This window comes from Rhinolophus hipposideros, assembly GCF_964194185.1.
Source record: "Rhinolophus hipposideros genome assembly, chromosome: 3".
Classification (NCBI taxonomy): Eukaryota; Metazoa; Chordata; class Mammalia; order Chiroptera; family Rhinolophidae; genus Rhinolophus; species Rhinolophus hipposideros.
In genome coordinates this window covers 46,493,589-46,510,900 of record NC_138049.1, presented here as the reverse complement: position 1 = coordinate 46,510,900, position 17,312 = coordinate 46,493,589, and the positions used below count along the sequence as shown (strand labels likewise).

Below are 17,312 nucleotides of genomic sequence, written 5' to 3'. Positions count from 1 at the left end.
CATTTTTGAAAGAAATTGAAGACACAAAGAAATGGAAAGACATTCCATGCTCATGGATTGAAAGAATCAACATAGTTAAAATGGCCATATTACCCAAAGCAATATACAGATTTAATGCAATCCCCATCAAAATCCCAATGGCGACACAGACAATAGTTTAGTGGTTACCAGAGGGTAAGGGTAGTGGGGGGTGGGAGATGAGGGTAAGGGGGATCAAATATATGGTGATGGAAGGAGAACTGACTCTGGGTGGTGAACACACAATGGGATTAATAGATGATGTAATACAGAATTGTACACCTGAAATCTATGTAATTTTAGTAACAATTGTCAACCCAATAAATTAAAAAAAATCCCAATGGCATTTTTTAAAGAAGTAGAACAAAAAAATCATCAGATTTGTTTGGAACCACAAAACACCCCGAATAGCCAAAGCAATCTTAAGAAAAAAGAACAATACCAGAAGTATCACACTCCCTGACTTTAGCTTGTACTACAGGGCTACAATAATCAAAACTGCTTGGTATTGGCAGAAAAACAGACACATAGACCAATGGAATAGAATTGAGAACTCAGAAATAAAACCACATAAATATGGACAGATAATTTTTGACAAAGAAGCAAAAAACATACAATGGAGAAAAGACAGCCTCTTCAATAAATGGTGCTGGCAGAATTGGAAAGCCATGTGCAAAAGAATGAAACTGGACTGCTATCCATCACAATGTACCAAAATTAATTCAAAATGGATCAAAGACATAAGCATAAGACCTGAAACAATAAACTGCATAGAAGAAAACATAGGTACTAAACTTATGGACCTTGGGTTCAAAGAGCATTTTATGAATTTGACTCCAAAGGCAATGGAGTAAAAGCTAAAATAAATGAATGGGACTATATCAAACTTAAAAGCTTCTGCACAGCAAAAGAAACCATCAACAAAATAAAGAGGCAACCAACTGAATGGCAGAAGATTTTTGCAAACAGTGCCTCCGATAAAGGGCTAATATCCAAAGTATACAAGGAACACATGCAACTCAACACCAAAAAAACAAACAACCCAATTGAAAAATGGGCAGAGGACCTGAAGAGACATTTCTCCAAAGAGGACATATAAATGGCAAATAGACATATGAAAATATGCTCAACATCACTAATCATCAGAGAAATGCAAATAAAAACCACAATGAGATATAACCTCACCCCAGTCAGAATGGCTATCATCAACAAGACAAATAGTAACAAGTATTGAAGAGGCTGTGGAGAAAAAGGAACCCTCATACACTGTTGGTGGGAATGCAGACTGGTGCAGCCGCTATGGAAGGCAGTGTGGAGGTTCCTCAAAAAATTACAAATAGAATTACCATATGACCCAGCAATCCCTCTCCTGGGTATCTACCCAAAGAATTTGAAAACATTTATACATAAAGACACGTGTGCTCCAATGTTCATTGCAGCTTTATTTACAGTGGCCAAGACATGGAAACAACCAAAATGTCCTTTGATAGATAAATGCATAAAGAAGGTGTGGTATATATACACAATGGAATACTATTTGGCAGTAAGAAAAGATGAAATCGCACCATTTGTGACAACATGGATGGATCTTGAGATTATAATGCTAAGCGAAATAAGTCAGACAGAAAAAGTAGAGAACCATATGATTTCACTGATATGTGGTATATAAACCAAAAACAACAAAAGAACAAGACAAACAAATGAGAAAGAAAAACTCCTAGTCACAGACAATACTTCAGTGGTTACCAGAGGGTAAGGGGGTGGGGGTGGGAGATGAGGGTAAGGGGGATGAAATATATGGTGATGGAAGGAGAACTGACTCTGGGTGGTGAACACACAATGGGATTTATAGCTGATGTTTTACAGAATTGTAGAAATCGATGTAATTTTACTAACAATTGTCACCCCAAGAAACTTTAAAAAAATGAGAATAATAAAATACTAAAATAATTTTTAAAAATTAAAAAAAAATTTTCTCTTATTAAATGGGCAAATTCTATATAGTATCCATAAAATATATGTCCTTTTCTTTGGAGATGTCTTCAGCATAATCTTTTCTGTGAGGAACAATTTCATTCCTACGGTTCCAGTTGTCACTTCCTTGTCAATCAATACCTTCTAAATCTTTACCTCTACACCCAACCTCTGAGTTTTGATTCGGAATTTTCAAAAACCGGTGTAGTTTCTCTTTCTGACTGCCCTTCAGGAATCATACATGCATCATACTGTCAAAAATCACACTCATTGTTATCCTTCCACCCCGCTATTCCTGCTAACTCACAGTTCAGGTGGCAGACTTCAGAGACATTTGGACTGCTCCCTCATTCTCACATGTAGTCGCTAAATCCTGGTGCACCCTCTTCTGTATGCAAGTTTCCGTTTCTAACATTACACCTTAGTTTAGGCACTTACGCCTTTTCAGACTAGCGTAATAGCTTTTTAAAAATATGTTGATGTTTTTCCTGATTATAAAAGCAACAAATCTCACTATAGAAAAAGTAGACAAATACTACATAAAAGCAGGAAAAAAGGCAAAGTTATCCATAATCTCATATTCCGTTCTCATATTGACATTTTTGTTTTCTTTCTTTCCAGTTTGTTCTTTATGTGTCCATCTCTCAACCATATTACAAATAACTTTGTATCTTCTTTGTATCTAACTTAACATTATATAACATTTCTTATGCTACTACAAATTCTTCATTATAATACATTTCAATGGTTGCATAATGTTCAGCTATTATATTTAGGCTTTCAGAATTTCACCTTTTACTTTTGATTCTTCAATCCATAAGTTTTTTTTTTTTTTAAGAAAATGTCTGGTGTGAGGTCAGGAGCTAAATTATTGAAGAACAACTCACGACTATTGTTGTAGGCAACTTACCTAAATTCACTGCAACTACTGATCTCATTTAGGGATCAGGAAATTAAAATTAAAGTTGATGACTAACAATCCACTTACTTATTTAGTCCCTAAAGGCCAGGGACTAAGGGAAAGAGAGTCCCGAGGAGCACTGAGGCTAGCTACTTATTTGATTTCTTTATGAAATAGTTTATCTCCAAAATTAGATAATAAAAGTTTCTATTCCACAGGGTAGTAGTAAGGATTTAGCAAATTAATATGAATAATGTATAGAACAGTACCTGGCACGTAAAATTTGTTTATCGATGTTCATATACTATTAGTACTGTAAATATCATTTCCCTGACTGCTGGTGGATAAGGAGATTCTGGTTGGGAAAATGACGTGAAGTTTTAAACTCTGGTGACCTGGAGATTCCTACACGTGTCCTGTCTGGCATCAGCCTTGTTCCTGGCTTTAGATAAAGGGATAACACCATATACAGCTATTAAGTGATTTTCACGGTAATTATTAAAAGGTGTCAGGGAAAACGGTCCAGCCCAGCATTAGTGTACATAGGTTTAGAATATGGGCAGTCAACTGAAACTATAATTTAGAATCTCTCGGAGAGCTCTCAAAAATACCAGGGCCTGGATCCCAAACTTACACTCCTAAAGGTTTTGATTAATTGTTTTGGTTAGAGTCCCTGGCATCAGTGATTTTGGAATAATTCCCCAGATGTTTTTAATGTATAGAATCAATCGTTTACATAAGAATAAAAGAGAAAATTCTTCAATTGATGTTGGATTACAATTTTAACTTTTGAGAATAAAGCAAATACAAGTCAATAAATGTATAAACCTATGTAAATTAAGGTACCGTATTGGTTCTTTAAACCACCACTCAGAAAGAATTGCTTCAAGAATTTCTGGAGGCAACAGCTCATTTTCCATTAGATTTAATCTGATTGCTTCTTCTTCTTCTGTAAATTTTACTTCTGGAGGCTAAAAACAAAAATCAGAAAACAAAAAAATTTAAATTCTATATTAATAAACAATACTATATTATATAGTTGATTAAAATGAGATCTGCTTTCCAAAGGTTATTTTCTGTGCTGCTGCTTGTAAACCTTTTAAAATTTGAGCTCTTTTCTTTAAACCCACATTGAATATGGTTTTAAATATTACGTTATATCTACTATAGCTAAGAGGAATTACTAATGATTAATATAACTGATTTTCATACATGGCCTCAGAATATCTGTCTCATCATTTTTTGCTAAAATGTTGTTCAATCTAGATCACACATCTGTATGGCTTAACTGATTTTTGTCATCTGTCTTCTATTTATTTAACCTAGATCCTAATTAAAGGATGGGCTAGCTAGGCAGCCATCTGAAATACAATATGTACCTGGGTCAATTTACAGGGGATCATTTGAGAAGAAAAGGGTCTAGCTATAACAGAAATGGTTAAAAAGTGAGCTACAATTAAGAACTTTTTCTTTACAACCCCAGATAGAAACTATCTAAGAGATATATACAAACTTTCTTATGAGGTGTCATTAGAAATTAATATTTTGAGATCTCCATTGGCACTGGAGCAGATTTTTATGATATATGGTTTAAAAAAAACAGACAGCACAATAATGGAAAACCTTATAGTCGAGGTGAGACATATCAAATAACATAGTCTCAAATAAATGCTATATAACATTCGCGTCAGGGAAAGCTTTTCTGATTTTTATTAGAGACACATAAAACTCAATTTATATTCTAGATGAACAGTAAGCTCTGCATCTAACATATGGGGAGGATGACTCTTAAATGACTTTTATGGGCTAATTCTTTCTGCTTCTTAGAAATTTTCTAGCATTTTATACTGCATATATTCTACTTTCCAAAAGTAATACCAGTACACACAACTATCTGCAAAGAGAGTATTAATATTACTACCGGCTTCTTTGTATTTTCTTTCTCAAGCGTGACATTGGCCTGAAGTGCAAGCTCTTCAAGTTCTTGTTTTCCAATTTGTTCTTCCTCAGCATCTTCCTCAAATTCAGGTCCAATTTTCTTTTCAGTTTTGAGCATTAGTTTTTCTTGAAGAAATTCTTCAAACTGAATGTGAAAAATGCCCAATTTTTCTGCCAAATGTCTTCCACAGACAGTTTTGCCAGAGCCATGGGGGCCCAGAAGGCATATTCTTAATGGAGGAGCCTGTGGGGGGCAGTCAGGGAGAGGTGGGGAAAGGGAGAGTGAAGGAAAGGAAGTTTTGAGGAATTAAAACAAATAAGGCTAATTATTTGCCCTCCCTAAGACTGAATTATCACTTCACAAACTCAAGGATGTTCGACATTAGGGTATCAATTATCAGGATTCATTGCATTGGAGCAACAGCAACCATAAGATCACCTGGATATCATGTGCCAAAGGGCCTTTAATAAAATAAAATGAGCTTTGTAAAAAAAATTTTTAATTAAAAAAATGGAAAAGATACTTTGTTGACATGATAAAAAGTCAAACAATAAATTTTATTAAAATAGTATGTCAAAATGATCAAGCATTATGTGATCTATGTAGAAATACGCAAACTTCCTATGATATAATAAGTGAAAAATTATAAAACATTATATACACTAGAAAGAATATATACCCATGTGGAAGAGGAAGAAAAAGTAAAACATAAAAATGAGGACTCTTGTCTAAAGCTCATGCTTTTATGTGTGTGCTTTGTTTTAAAAAATGAAAAAAAAAATGAATAAAATGTTGCCACATGTTCTTTTATTATTGATGAAATATACATAACATAAAACTTACCACTTGAAGCATTTTTAAGTGTACAATTCAGTGGCATTAATTACATTCACAACACTGTGTAACCATCACCACTCTCTCCAGAGCTTTCTCATCATCCCAAACTGGAACGCTGTACCGATTAAACAGCACCTTCTTTTCTCCCCTCCTCCCAGGCCCTGGCAACCACGCTTTTACTTTCTGTCCCTATGAATTTACCTATTGTAGGTACCTTGTATAAGTCGAATCAGAAAGTATTTGTTCTTTTGTGTCTGGCTTTAATAAATATTTTTTAAAGAAAGTAGAAAACAGTTCCAATGGTGATAAACATGTAAGGATTAAAAAAAAGTTCCCACAAACTTCGGAAAAGATTAATTGTTCTATACCTATTTGAACCAGTTTTAAAACAGTTTAACTGATCAAGGACACCATCTCAGGGAACACTCTTTTGCAATCTTTGAATCAGTGTCAGCCCTTGCTCTTGAGAGTCAAGCAATCAGGCACGGACTTGCCCCTATAATCATGCCTCTGAGTGAAACAGGTCACCAGCAGTCTCACCTGAATAATTATATGTCAACCCACTGAATGCCAACCCACCGAAAGACCACCAACCCCTAAGTCCCATACTTCCCCTAAATCCTGTCTTATGATCAGCAGACAGCTCTTCTCAAAGAGACTAACCGGCATAGCTGTTTAAGGAATAAAATACATGTAATAATAAAATAAAATATAAATAAAATTCAATAAATGTATAAGCAGTGAATTCAACTCTGTCTTTTTATTTCAGCTACAAAGACAGATATTAAGTGCCAGTTTGACACAAGGCATAACCATACAAATCGAAACAGATAATTATTTTAGGTTATATTCCCAAAAGTTGTTTGTGGAACTTAGATATTTTCACTACATTATTATATCATATTGAGGACTTCACTATTAAGTAAAATGGTGGGTGTACTAAGTCCCCCCAAAAGCACACAATTGTTAGGACAGGAATATGGTTCTCACCTTTAATGGTTCGTTATGAGCCACGTACTCCTGAGGATGCTCCAAAAATTTTTCTTTAGCCTCAGGACTTGAAAAGTAGTAGATCTTTTCTCGATATTTAGCTGCTTCTTCTATGTTGCCTGGTTGTAGGATGAAGTTTTCTTTGAGAACCACTGGACAAAAGTGCTTTGTATCTCCCAAATGCCTTTTCTTCTCTTTCACTCTCTCTTCATTCTAGAAATATTATTTAACATTTGGGAAATATTTTAATACTAAACAGGGCATTGAAAAATAAGGTCACTTGTATCTACCCCAAAAATATAAAAGCATTTCTCTATAGAGACACGTGTACTCCAATGTTCATTGCAGCTTTGTTTACGGTGGCCAAGACATGGAAACAACCAAAATGTCCTTCGATAGATGAATGGATAAAGAAGTTGTGGTATATATACACAATGGAATACTATTCGGCGTTAAGGAAAGATGATATAGGAGCATTTGTGACAACATGGATGGATCTTGAGAGTATAATGCTAAGTGAAATAAGTCAGACAGAAAAAGCAGAGAACCCTATGATTTCACTGATATGTGGTATATAAACCAAAAAGAACAAGACAAACAAATGAGAAACAAAAACTCATAGACACAGACAATAATTTAGTGGTTACCAGAGGGTAAGGGGGTGGGGGGTGGGTGATGAGGTTAAAGGGGATCAAATATATGGTGATGGAAGGAGAACTGAATCTGGGTGGTGAACACACAATGGGATTTATAGACGATGTAATACAGAATTGTACACCTGAAATCTATGTAAATTTACTAACAATTGTCACCCCAATAAATTTAATTAAAAAAAAGAAAAATAAGGTCACTTGAATAATATTTAACCATAACAATACACCTTTAAAACAATCTGTTTTATACAATATGTTTTATACCAGTTCTTATACTCTTTCAATTAATTAAAAAATCAGTTTCTCATATTCATCTAAGTTCACATCTCAAGCTTCTTTATTTTCATAAAGGAAATAAAGCAACACCGAGAATCAAGGCGTCCCCAGCCCTCTACAGACATAGGTGTCATGAAAAACTCCAGGGTGTGCTGGTGCAGGGTCAGTTTCTCAAATAAAATTACTGCCAAGAAGTAACAGCTGAGTCAGGGTCACAACTTCTTACCCACTGAAAATGAGATGAGAGCTGTTTCAGGATTTGCTTTGTTTCCTACTAAGTGGATATATAATCAAGTGATTTGGAACTATTTTATTTCAGTCCATTGGAAATGTGTAATATATTTTCAATTGTGAAAAATAAAGAAGCTATATGTAAAGCCTTTAAGGATTCCTGTAATTTATTTAAAGCAGTGGAAGTACATTTAAAAAATAATTTTCTGTGTTATAAAATACATGCTTATTGTAAAATTATTCAAAACACATCACAATGCGTGAAGAATGAAAATTTCCTCTCACCTACCTTTTTCCTTCTAATACTATATTAACAATATACACACAAAAATAGATATTTAGGCACAAATACATTATTTTTAAAAATACTAATGGAAATACTTTATATGATTATTCTACTACATGCATCTGTTTTTCCCCAAAACAAAAATAATGAACAACTTTCTGTAAAGATTAAAAAATGAGACTAATCTCTACCTTTCTTGTATTGCTCTTTTTTAATTTTTTAATTATCATTCTTATTTCAAAATTTTATTTTAAATGTTAGTGTTTTAAATTACCTTTGTCATTCAATATCATATTAGTTTCAGCTACACAACATAATAATCAAACATTTGTATAACTTACAAAGTGACCACCTTGATAAGTTTAGTATCCGTTTAACACCATACCTAGTTACAATATTACTGACTATATACTCTATGCTCTACTTTACATCCCTGTGACTAGTATCTTGCAACACTCTTGTTCAATGTTGTATCGGGATTATGCAAGCTTCATAATGAGCTGGGAAGTATTGACCTTTTTCTATGATGTAGAAGAGTTAAAACAACATACGAATTATCTCTTCAATGAAGGGATATTTGACATGACCTAAACCTCCCCTCTATTATTTTTGTTTGTTCAGCTTTTATCTTTATTTCTAAGAAAATTTTAGTAATTTGTATATTGACAATCCTTTTCATCTTGATTTAAAATTTATTAGTATAAAGTTCCTGTAATTTAAAATTACCCTCTTCTTAAAATCTGATTATATACTGGTAAATTTCTGTTTCAAATGTTATGTATTGCTTCTTCTTTTTACCTAATTTGACTTGTTAGAAATTTGTCTATTTTATTGCTCTTGCTAGGGAACCAACTTTTCATTTTTTGAAATTAGGTCTATTTTTAAAATTTGGCCTTCTTTTCCTATTTCATTAATTTTTGCCTTTTATCTCTTGCTTTCTCTTTTCCTTTGGTTTATTTTGTGGTGCTTTATTCCAGGTTCTTGAATTGAATGTTCAATTAATTTTTCCAGTCTTTCTTGTCTTTCAATAAATGCTCTAGGGGCACAGTGGCTCAGGTGGTTGGAGCGCCATGCCCCTAATGCCCGAGGTCACTAGTTCAATTCCCACATGGGCCAGTGAGCTGTGCCCTTTACAACTAAGATTGTGAATAATGGCTCTCCCTGAAGCTGGGCTGCCGGGAATAGCCAGAGGTTGGAGTGTGCTGTTGAGTGCTGCTGCAGGCTGCCGTGTGCTGCCGTGTGCTGCCAGGAGCGATTGAAGGCCAGCGTGAGTGGCCAGCAGCCAGCTGCCATGAGCGGCCCATCAATGATTGGTGACAGACTGCCTCAGCGGGGGCGGGGGGGGGGGGCGGAGGGGGGGGGGCGGAGCGGGGGGGGGCGGAGCGGGGGGGGGGGCAGAGCACAAGACTCATAATACCAGCATGGGCCTGGGAGCTGTGGCCTGCACAACTAGACTGAGAGACAACAGCTTGAACCCGAGTGTGGTGGGGGAAGGTGGAAGGGGAAAAAAGAAATGCTCTTAAAGTATGGTTGTCAGACTTAGCAAATAAAAATGCCGGTTCTCCAGTTATATTTGAATTTCACATAAAAAATAAAGTTTCTAGTATATACCATACATAAGTATGTACCTTACATTAAAAAATTACTCATTTATCTGAAATTCAAAGTTTTAATCTCGCAACTCTAATTTCTACGTCTGCCAGGCAACAAAGCTTTTATATGTGATCTTTTAATTATCATTAATTATTAGTCTGTAATTTCACTTTTGATTTCTTATTTAACGTACCACCATTTAGAAAGAAAATATGTGTATTGTTAAAATTTCAAGTGTTTATTTTGGGGGAATGGCGAAGTACTAGCCTTCCAGGGTTAATTTTTTGTTTTATTACATTGTGATCAGAGATGGTGATCTGTAAGATTTCTGCTTTTTACACTTCATTGTGGTTTTCTTTGTGAACTACTATATGAGCATTAAAGAGAATGTTCATTCTTTATGGGTGTAGACTTGAACAGTGACAGGTGACTGGATTAAAAAAACGGGGTATATTTATATACAATGGTATATTATTCAGCCGTAAAAAAGAAGGAAATCCTGCAACTTGCAACAACATGGATGATCCTTGATGGCATTATGCTAAGTGAAATGAGTCAGAAAAAAGACAAGTACTGTATGATCTGACTTATATGTGGAATCTAAGAAAGCCGAACTCATAGAAACAGAGAGTAGAGTAGTGGTAGCCAGGGATTGGGGTTTTGGGGAAATGGGGTGATGTTGGTCAAAAGGTACAAACTTCTAGTTATAAGATGAGTAAGTTCTAGGGATCCAATGTATGGCATGGTCACTACAGTTAACAGTAATGTATTATATACTTTAAAGTTGCTAAGAGAGTAGATCTTAAATGTCCTCACCACACAAACAAAAAATTGTAATTATGTGAGATGATGAATGTGTTAACTAACATTACTGTGGTGATCATTTTGTAATATACACATATATCAAACCATCAGGTTGTACAACTTTAAACTTACACAATGTTATTTGTCAGTTATTTCTCAATAAAGCTGGAAAAAAATTTAAAAAGACTTTAATGAACATTAACATAATTTCTAAGAGATCAAGGCCACATCCCTCATATGACCCTACTCTCTTTTCATGCCTGCCTAACTCAAGGCTGCCAAAAAAATGGACTGTTTGTTCCAGCCAGCACCTGAGGACAGGCTCTCTGTCTCCTAGTCTCTATGGGAGCAGAGAATCCTGACTTACATAACTGCCACCTAGCAGACACAGCTGGCTCAATTGTTTTTTAAACTGACTGACTGACTGACTGACTAATGCTTTGTAATTTTTCACTCCTGCTTGCCCCCCTCCTTATTCCTTAATTCTCTCTTTCACTTCTGTATGTCCATTCAACTCAATCAAAGTTGATTTCAGCTCACACTGGACTCTTTTCCCTATTGCAATAGTTATTACTGATTAAAATTTGTTCTTAGCACTTTAACTAGTGCCCAGTTTTGTTTATCTTTTACAGTATAAAATATCTTTTTGCATTAAAACATGCATATCTCCTTGAATTCTACCTACTTTTATTGATATTCAGAATGTCATTTCTTTTATTGTTGCTAGCATTTGCTTTTTATATCTTGATCCATTTGACCTATTTTTTACAGTTAATTGTTGTAAATGGCATATATTTTTTGACTCCAGTATTGCCTTAGAATGGGTTGGCCTAAAATTATCCCTAAATAAATTTTAGAAGTAGAATGTGAGGTATGTGTGCAGTGATGATGGTGGTGGTGCCGTGCCTTGGAGCAAGTGATTCTGGGAAGGTGGTGATCTGATGACACTCCCTTCCTTTCTCTAACAACTCCTTAGAGTGAAATAACTGCCGGGGCAGGTGGTATCCATGCACATCTGAGGGGAGAAACCTGTGCAGCTCTCTCTACCACTACGGGCGGGATGAGTACCTGGGGACAAACATCAGAGGGACCAAACTAAGGGGGTAAGTCCTAAAAGGAATTTTGTTTTCAGAGATCTGCACATTTCCTGGGGAATGTTAGCATCAGCAGCTATCACCCAGGAGTGTTTGTGGTCTCTCTGACCTGCTCAAGACCAAGAAGGAGCTGTATGTGTGAGAGGAGTCCTTCTCGACTCTGAATCTGTGCTAATACGAGGATTCCAAACGACTAGGCTTGTCCAGGCCTCAGCAACAAATAGGTGGCCTATCTACTACTGCACTTCTGACCTATGCAGAGAGCAGTCACTTTGCCTGTCACAATTTTTGAGAATGACGTCACTGAGAGCACCCCAGCAATAGATCTGAAACCCCACAGAGAGAAAAAAAATGAGAGAACCACCACCTATAAGCTAAGGGAGCCTAACAGACTGAAAGATCTGTTAGATCAAATGGGCCATAAACACTGCAACACAGAGTTGGAAAAAATCCAATCTCTGAATCATACCTCTTCCTCTTCCTCATCTTCTTCCCCGAGCTCCTCATCAGCTTCCATTTCAGCCTGATAGTCTTCTGTTTCCTCTTCAAAATCTTCCAAACTTAGCTCCCATCCAGTATACTGGAAAGGTTCTATGAGAGAGAGAGAGAGAGAGAGAGAGAGAGAGAGAGAGAGAGAGAGAGAGAGAGAGAGAGAGAGAAACACAATTTTATGATAAAATTATATTAGCATACTAGTCAAAGATTAAGAAAATGAATCATGATGACTGATCTCTTAGCTGCAATGCGTATGCAAATCAGCCTTTACAAATGCTTTATGTGACAACTGGCCAGTGTGGCCAGTGCTGCTTGTGCCCCACCGCTTTTCTGTTTGGTGGGTGCCTGTGCTATGGGAGTTGTTCAATATTTTAAACATCATCCCTGGATATATTGAATGTTGTATGTCGTGGACCATCAAGAAAAGCTTTAAACTTTCACAGTACGTTTAATAATATTACTAGCTCTTGACAGTAAACGTTAGGTTTATAGCCCTTACTTTCCATAGTCTCAACTACTTTTTGAAGTAGTTGCTCTGGAGTTTTGCCAGCAATCTCCAAGTTGAAAATCTGAGTGGGAGATTCAGTGATTACTGTTTCCAGAGGTTTCCAGACAGAGCTGAAAGATTTAATCTTCTCTTTCATTGGTTCCATTTCAGGAACATCAGGATAAGCATCTTCTGGAAATTCAGGTAGTGTGACTTTTGAGTAAAGGTTAAAGGAAAGAAAAAAGAGGCTTCAAACATGATATCTTTAGCCATATTGCCAAAATAATTTATACTTTATAATATTTTAAAAACATTTGAAAGAAATAAACTTAGTGTTCTCAGCAATAATGTACATTTATAAATTCACATTTTAATTATGCTTCATTCCTTGTATTGGCTGTAGATAAATTATTACCCATTAATAAAATTATTTGGCTAATTAATGTGCATTTCATATAGTAATTTTAACTGTTAATAAAATAAAATTTGATGAAAAAGTATTATAAGCTGGCTAGATACATTTTTAATATAAGAAGCTAAATAAATATAACACATCAACTGGCAAACTATGTAGAAAAAAGTAAGTAGAAAGTTAGTACTATGCCTAAAATAAGGGACTAGACCCTTTGTAGGAGAATATGAAAAACACTTTTATGCACTAACTACTTTTATAAGCTAACCTGTTTCAGGTAATTTAATTTCTAGGTCCTCTTTGGATTCTTTTGGAATTTCTGTTCCAACTGTAGTTTCCCCAGTAGGCTCAGATACTTAAAAAAGAAATCTAATAGTTAGTGTTTTAATTTTAAAACATTGTTCCTTTATCAGAGTTTTGGCACAAAGAAAATTTCAAATACAGTTTAAATTGTATACACTATGTCTAATTGAAAAATCCAGTTCTTGTTAGGTAAAGTATGGCCTAAAAATACCTAATAGTATAAGGAAGAAAATGAAGAATATTCTTAACTAAAGGACATTGACCAGAATAATATTGACACATGGAACATACAATTCTGATTGATAACAGTCATGTCGATTCTGATTGATAACAGTCATTGAGCTAGTCAATTCTGATTGATAACAGTCATTGAGCTAGAACTGACCCTAAGTGGAATAAGATGCTGGCTTTAGAACATCCAAAGGAGGTTCCCTGGGAGAAATAGTAAGGAAATAAAAGGCAATAAAACTAAATTGTCCCCTAGATCGGTTACATTAGTAAACACTAAATGTGAGACACTGTGGAAACTGGAACTCTGGGGATATGTTTGATGTATTATATTTAATGGATGTCAGTTTCTTTTATTTCTTTTTATATTTTATGGACTATCTTGTAAAAGGTAGGTGGGTGGGAAAATTGTCAGCTTAATTGGTTAGATCCTAAAGAAAATAATGGGGTTTTCGGTTGGCAGCACAGGTAAATAGAGGTGTGGCCTCAAAAAAAATGGGTATTTCACCCTGCTAGCTCCTCTGTCTGGCACAAGGGAATCTAATTTTATTCTTATTGTCCCATAGAGCTAATACCAATCCTTGTGGTAAAAATGATCTATGTTGAATTTGAGATTTCTCAGTGTGAAAATTCCCCCTACGCCTGGTTCTTTTCCCAGTTAACAGCAGGTTTCCAGCTCTGAATTGCTCCAGGCTGGCATCTAGTTCCAAGTATCTGAAGACCTTCAGTTTGTAGCATTAGTTTAGAATCCAATACTAACTCTGCTTGGAAGCATTTATGAGCCTCACTCCCTCCACAGTGGGGTACCCTGTATCTTGCTGCTTTAAGCCCACTCTCTGGTCCCGAGAGTGCCTTTCATTGCCCACAGACTCCTTCTTGCCCTGCCTCAACCCAGCAAACTGCACCTCTGCAGCAGGGCTGGCTTCCTGGGTGTGTGACCTGTGCAGTTGTACAGAGCCTCTCACTCAGAATGGCCTCATGTTTAGTTTAATGCTCTGTGGTTGTCAATTTCAAAATTTTAGTAATTTTTATCTTTGAACTGTGTTTTGTAAGCAAAATCCAAAGTGAGTTCAACGAGACAACAGAGCATGCATAAAAGCAAAGATATGCACAATATGTGTTTGCCAGATCTTCCCATCTCATTCTTATGCGAGTTCCTAATGCTCCGTCATGATTGCAGAATTCCAGGGGACCCACGATGCGTGTGACTGAGTAGTGACAGCAGGCAGGGGAGGACGCTGACAGCCCTCAGAGACCATGATTTCCCTTGGAACTAGAACTTGCTTCAGATGTAGAAAAAAGGTTAGAGCACTCCGAGAGACATGAATGACCAAGGAATCCCATCATATCCTTTCTGATTCTTGTTACTTTCCTGTAGTAGTTAAATACCTAGGCTGAAAATGATGCCGGAAGGAAGAAAAGACAGGGCAACCCAATGTTCCTTTTTCTTTCAGTCTTTCCTTAATCATTAGTAAGTTAAAGGTAGAGAGTGTTGGTAGAATATGTGCATATTAAGAAGTGAAATAAAAAGCTGATTTAGTTTTGTGCTCAAAACGGACTCTGTTCTGGTGAGAATGAGATACCTATGTATGTATGAGCTGTGAAATGTGAGTTGTGTCATTTCAGTGATTCTGCATATGAGTTAAATGCTCATATTTTCATTTAAAAATGGCACTGCACAATATAAAGAAGAATGGTAAAATTCATGCTAATAATTTAAATTCTTAGTTTTTCTTTACTTAGAATGACATTAAATAGCAAATAAAAAGTGAAACATAATAAGTTGAGAGAGAGGTTATGGAAGAAAAAGTTTTATATTTTCCTACCTTTAATGGCACTTTCCCCTACTTTTTGAACAATGTGTCCCACAAATGACATAGCTGGCTCTGTTCCCGAGTGTCAGGACTGGCAGAGCAGAGCTGGCTTCCTACTGCACTTCAAACCATGTGTTGGACTAAATGGTTGCTATCTGGAGGCTCCTTTTTCCATTCTTAGCCTGCTTCCATTTTATTAACAGATAAACATATACACACGCGTGTACACACAAACACACCAATAGACATGAGTTGAATTAAGGACATGGCTGTCAATCAAATCTAACCTGATTCAGGGACCAAGGATACTTCAAACTCCTCAGGTAAGGACCCCCCAGTCTCCTCGGCTACCTCAAGGGCCTCAGACCCTTCAGGAATAAAAGTCTCATCACCTTCAATCACCTCTTCAGCCTCAGGCTCAGGCTCTTCTGCTTTTAGTAAAAATAAATTATCATTCAGATAAGGTCAGCAAACATTTAATTGGGGGCCAGGCACTCTGATAAGTGCTTAGACCCAAACAAAGAATAAGGAATGGTCCCAGCCCTCCCAGAGCAAGGGGTTTACTGAAGGGAGAGCAGAGATACACTATCTATGTATTTTACCTGTTAAAATGGTAATGGTAAGTAAGGATTATCGTCATGCTCAAAGTATTATGGGAGCACTAGCAGAAGGGTACATTTAAAAGAGGAATTGTTTGTAGCAGTACCAAATATCATAACAGTAAAAAAGTGGAAACAGCCCCGATGTCCAGTCAATAAGGGAATGGTTAGACCTGCACTGTCAGAGATGTAGCCATTAACCATGTGTGACTATTGAGCGCTTGAAATGTGGCTGGTTTAAACTGAGATGTGCTGTAAGCATAAAATACACAATGGATTTTACATTTAGTATGAAAAATAGAATGCAAAATATCAATTATTTTTGCATTGATTACATGTCAAAATAGTATCTTGGATATTGCATACTAAATAAAATATAATTAATTTCACTTGTTTCTTTTTACTTTTTATGTGTCTACTAGAAAATTTATCATTACATATGTGGCTTGCATTATATTTCTATTGGGCAGCACCTGGCTAGACTGTTTTCTTACAGCTAATAAGTAATAGAGTATATTGACCAATATGTAAAATGGAAATTTAAAAAGCGTAACTCCAAGTTTTCTGTAGTTTCTGATAACCAGTATCAGAAATATATGCATGGAAGTCTTTCAGGAAGGAGATGGAGTAAATGGTGGTGTTAGAAAAATCTACCTCCCCAACCCTTTAAAGTATTTGTGAAATTGACAGAAAAACAAGGTACTTTCTATGCAGAGATGATATGAGAAAAAAAACAAGCTTGTTTTCTGGATTATTGTGGGAATCCCAGTGAGTACCTTCCAAGAATCACATTCTAGTGGTGTGTACTACCTCTGGCACGGGGATTTTTATCTAAATCTGGGTGATTAAGCACCCAAGAAAAGCATCCTGAAGTGTCATTATATCTCGAGGTCTGACCAGGACTGCTGAACACATATATTCCTTCCGAGTATATGACATAGAATGTGATGAATCTTTTGTGTTATATGAAGAATGTTATGTGGACACAGAGGAGAGAGAAGCAACATTTGCTGAATCCTATTAGGGTTTGGGATGAAGTTATGTGCTCTACACCAGAATCTCAAAATGTCTTTCAACTAAATATCTCCTAGAGTATAAAAAATAAAAAAATAAAAAATAATTTAGAAAATCATATACCTCCAATATGCACCTATTTAGTTATTTTTAAGTTGTATAGTAGGTACTTTGTAAAACACACAAATTAAAAAAAAATTATATAATGATGCAGAAAACTGTAAAAAGTTCCAATACTGTTTACTAGAACCCTAATGAATAATGTGAGTACTATGTAAGTCAGGAATGGACTGAAAAGTGTTATATGATGCTTGTACTATCTGTGATTTTGACTAAGTATATGTTGTATTATTATCTATTGCCT

The 17,312-nt window shown here is 35.8% G+C and overlaps 1 protein-coding gene across 1 annotated transcript in view; it reads right to left on the bottom strand.

Moving 5' to 3' along the window:
• AK9 (adenylate kinase 9) overlaps positions 1-17,312 on the bottom strand; it is a 135,613-nt gene that overhangs the window by 34,100 nt on the left and 84,201 nt on the right. Inside the window, exons 21-27 of the mRNA XM_081044575.1 lie at positions 15,623-15,763; positions 13,259-13,345; positions 12,591-12,791; positions 12,066-12,187; positions 6,660-6,872; positions 4,815-5,075; positions 3,740-3,864 (exon numbers count right to left, since the gene is read on the bottom strand). Coding sequence (XP_080900701.1) covers positions 3,740-3,864; positions 4,815-5,075; positions 6,660-6,872; positions 12,066-12,187; positions 12,591-12,791; positions 13,259-13,345; positions 15,623-15,763 — 1,150 coding nt within the window. The remainder of the gene's footprint in view (positions 1-3,739; positions 3,865-4,814; positions 5,076-6,659; positions 6,873-12,065; positions 12,188-12,590; positions 12,792-13,258; positions 13,346-15,622; positions 15,764-17,312) is intronic.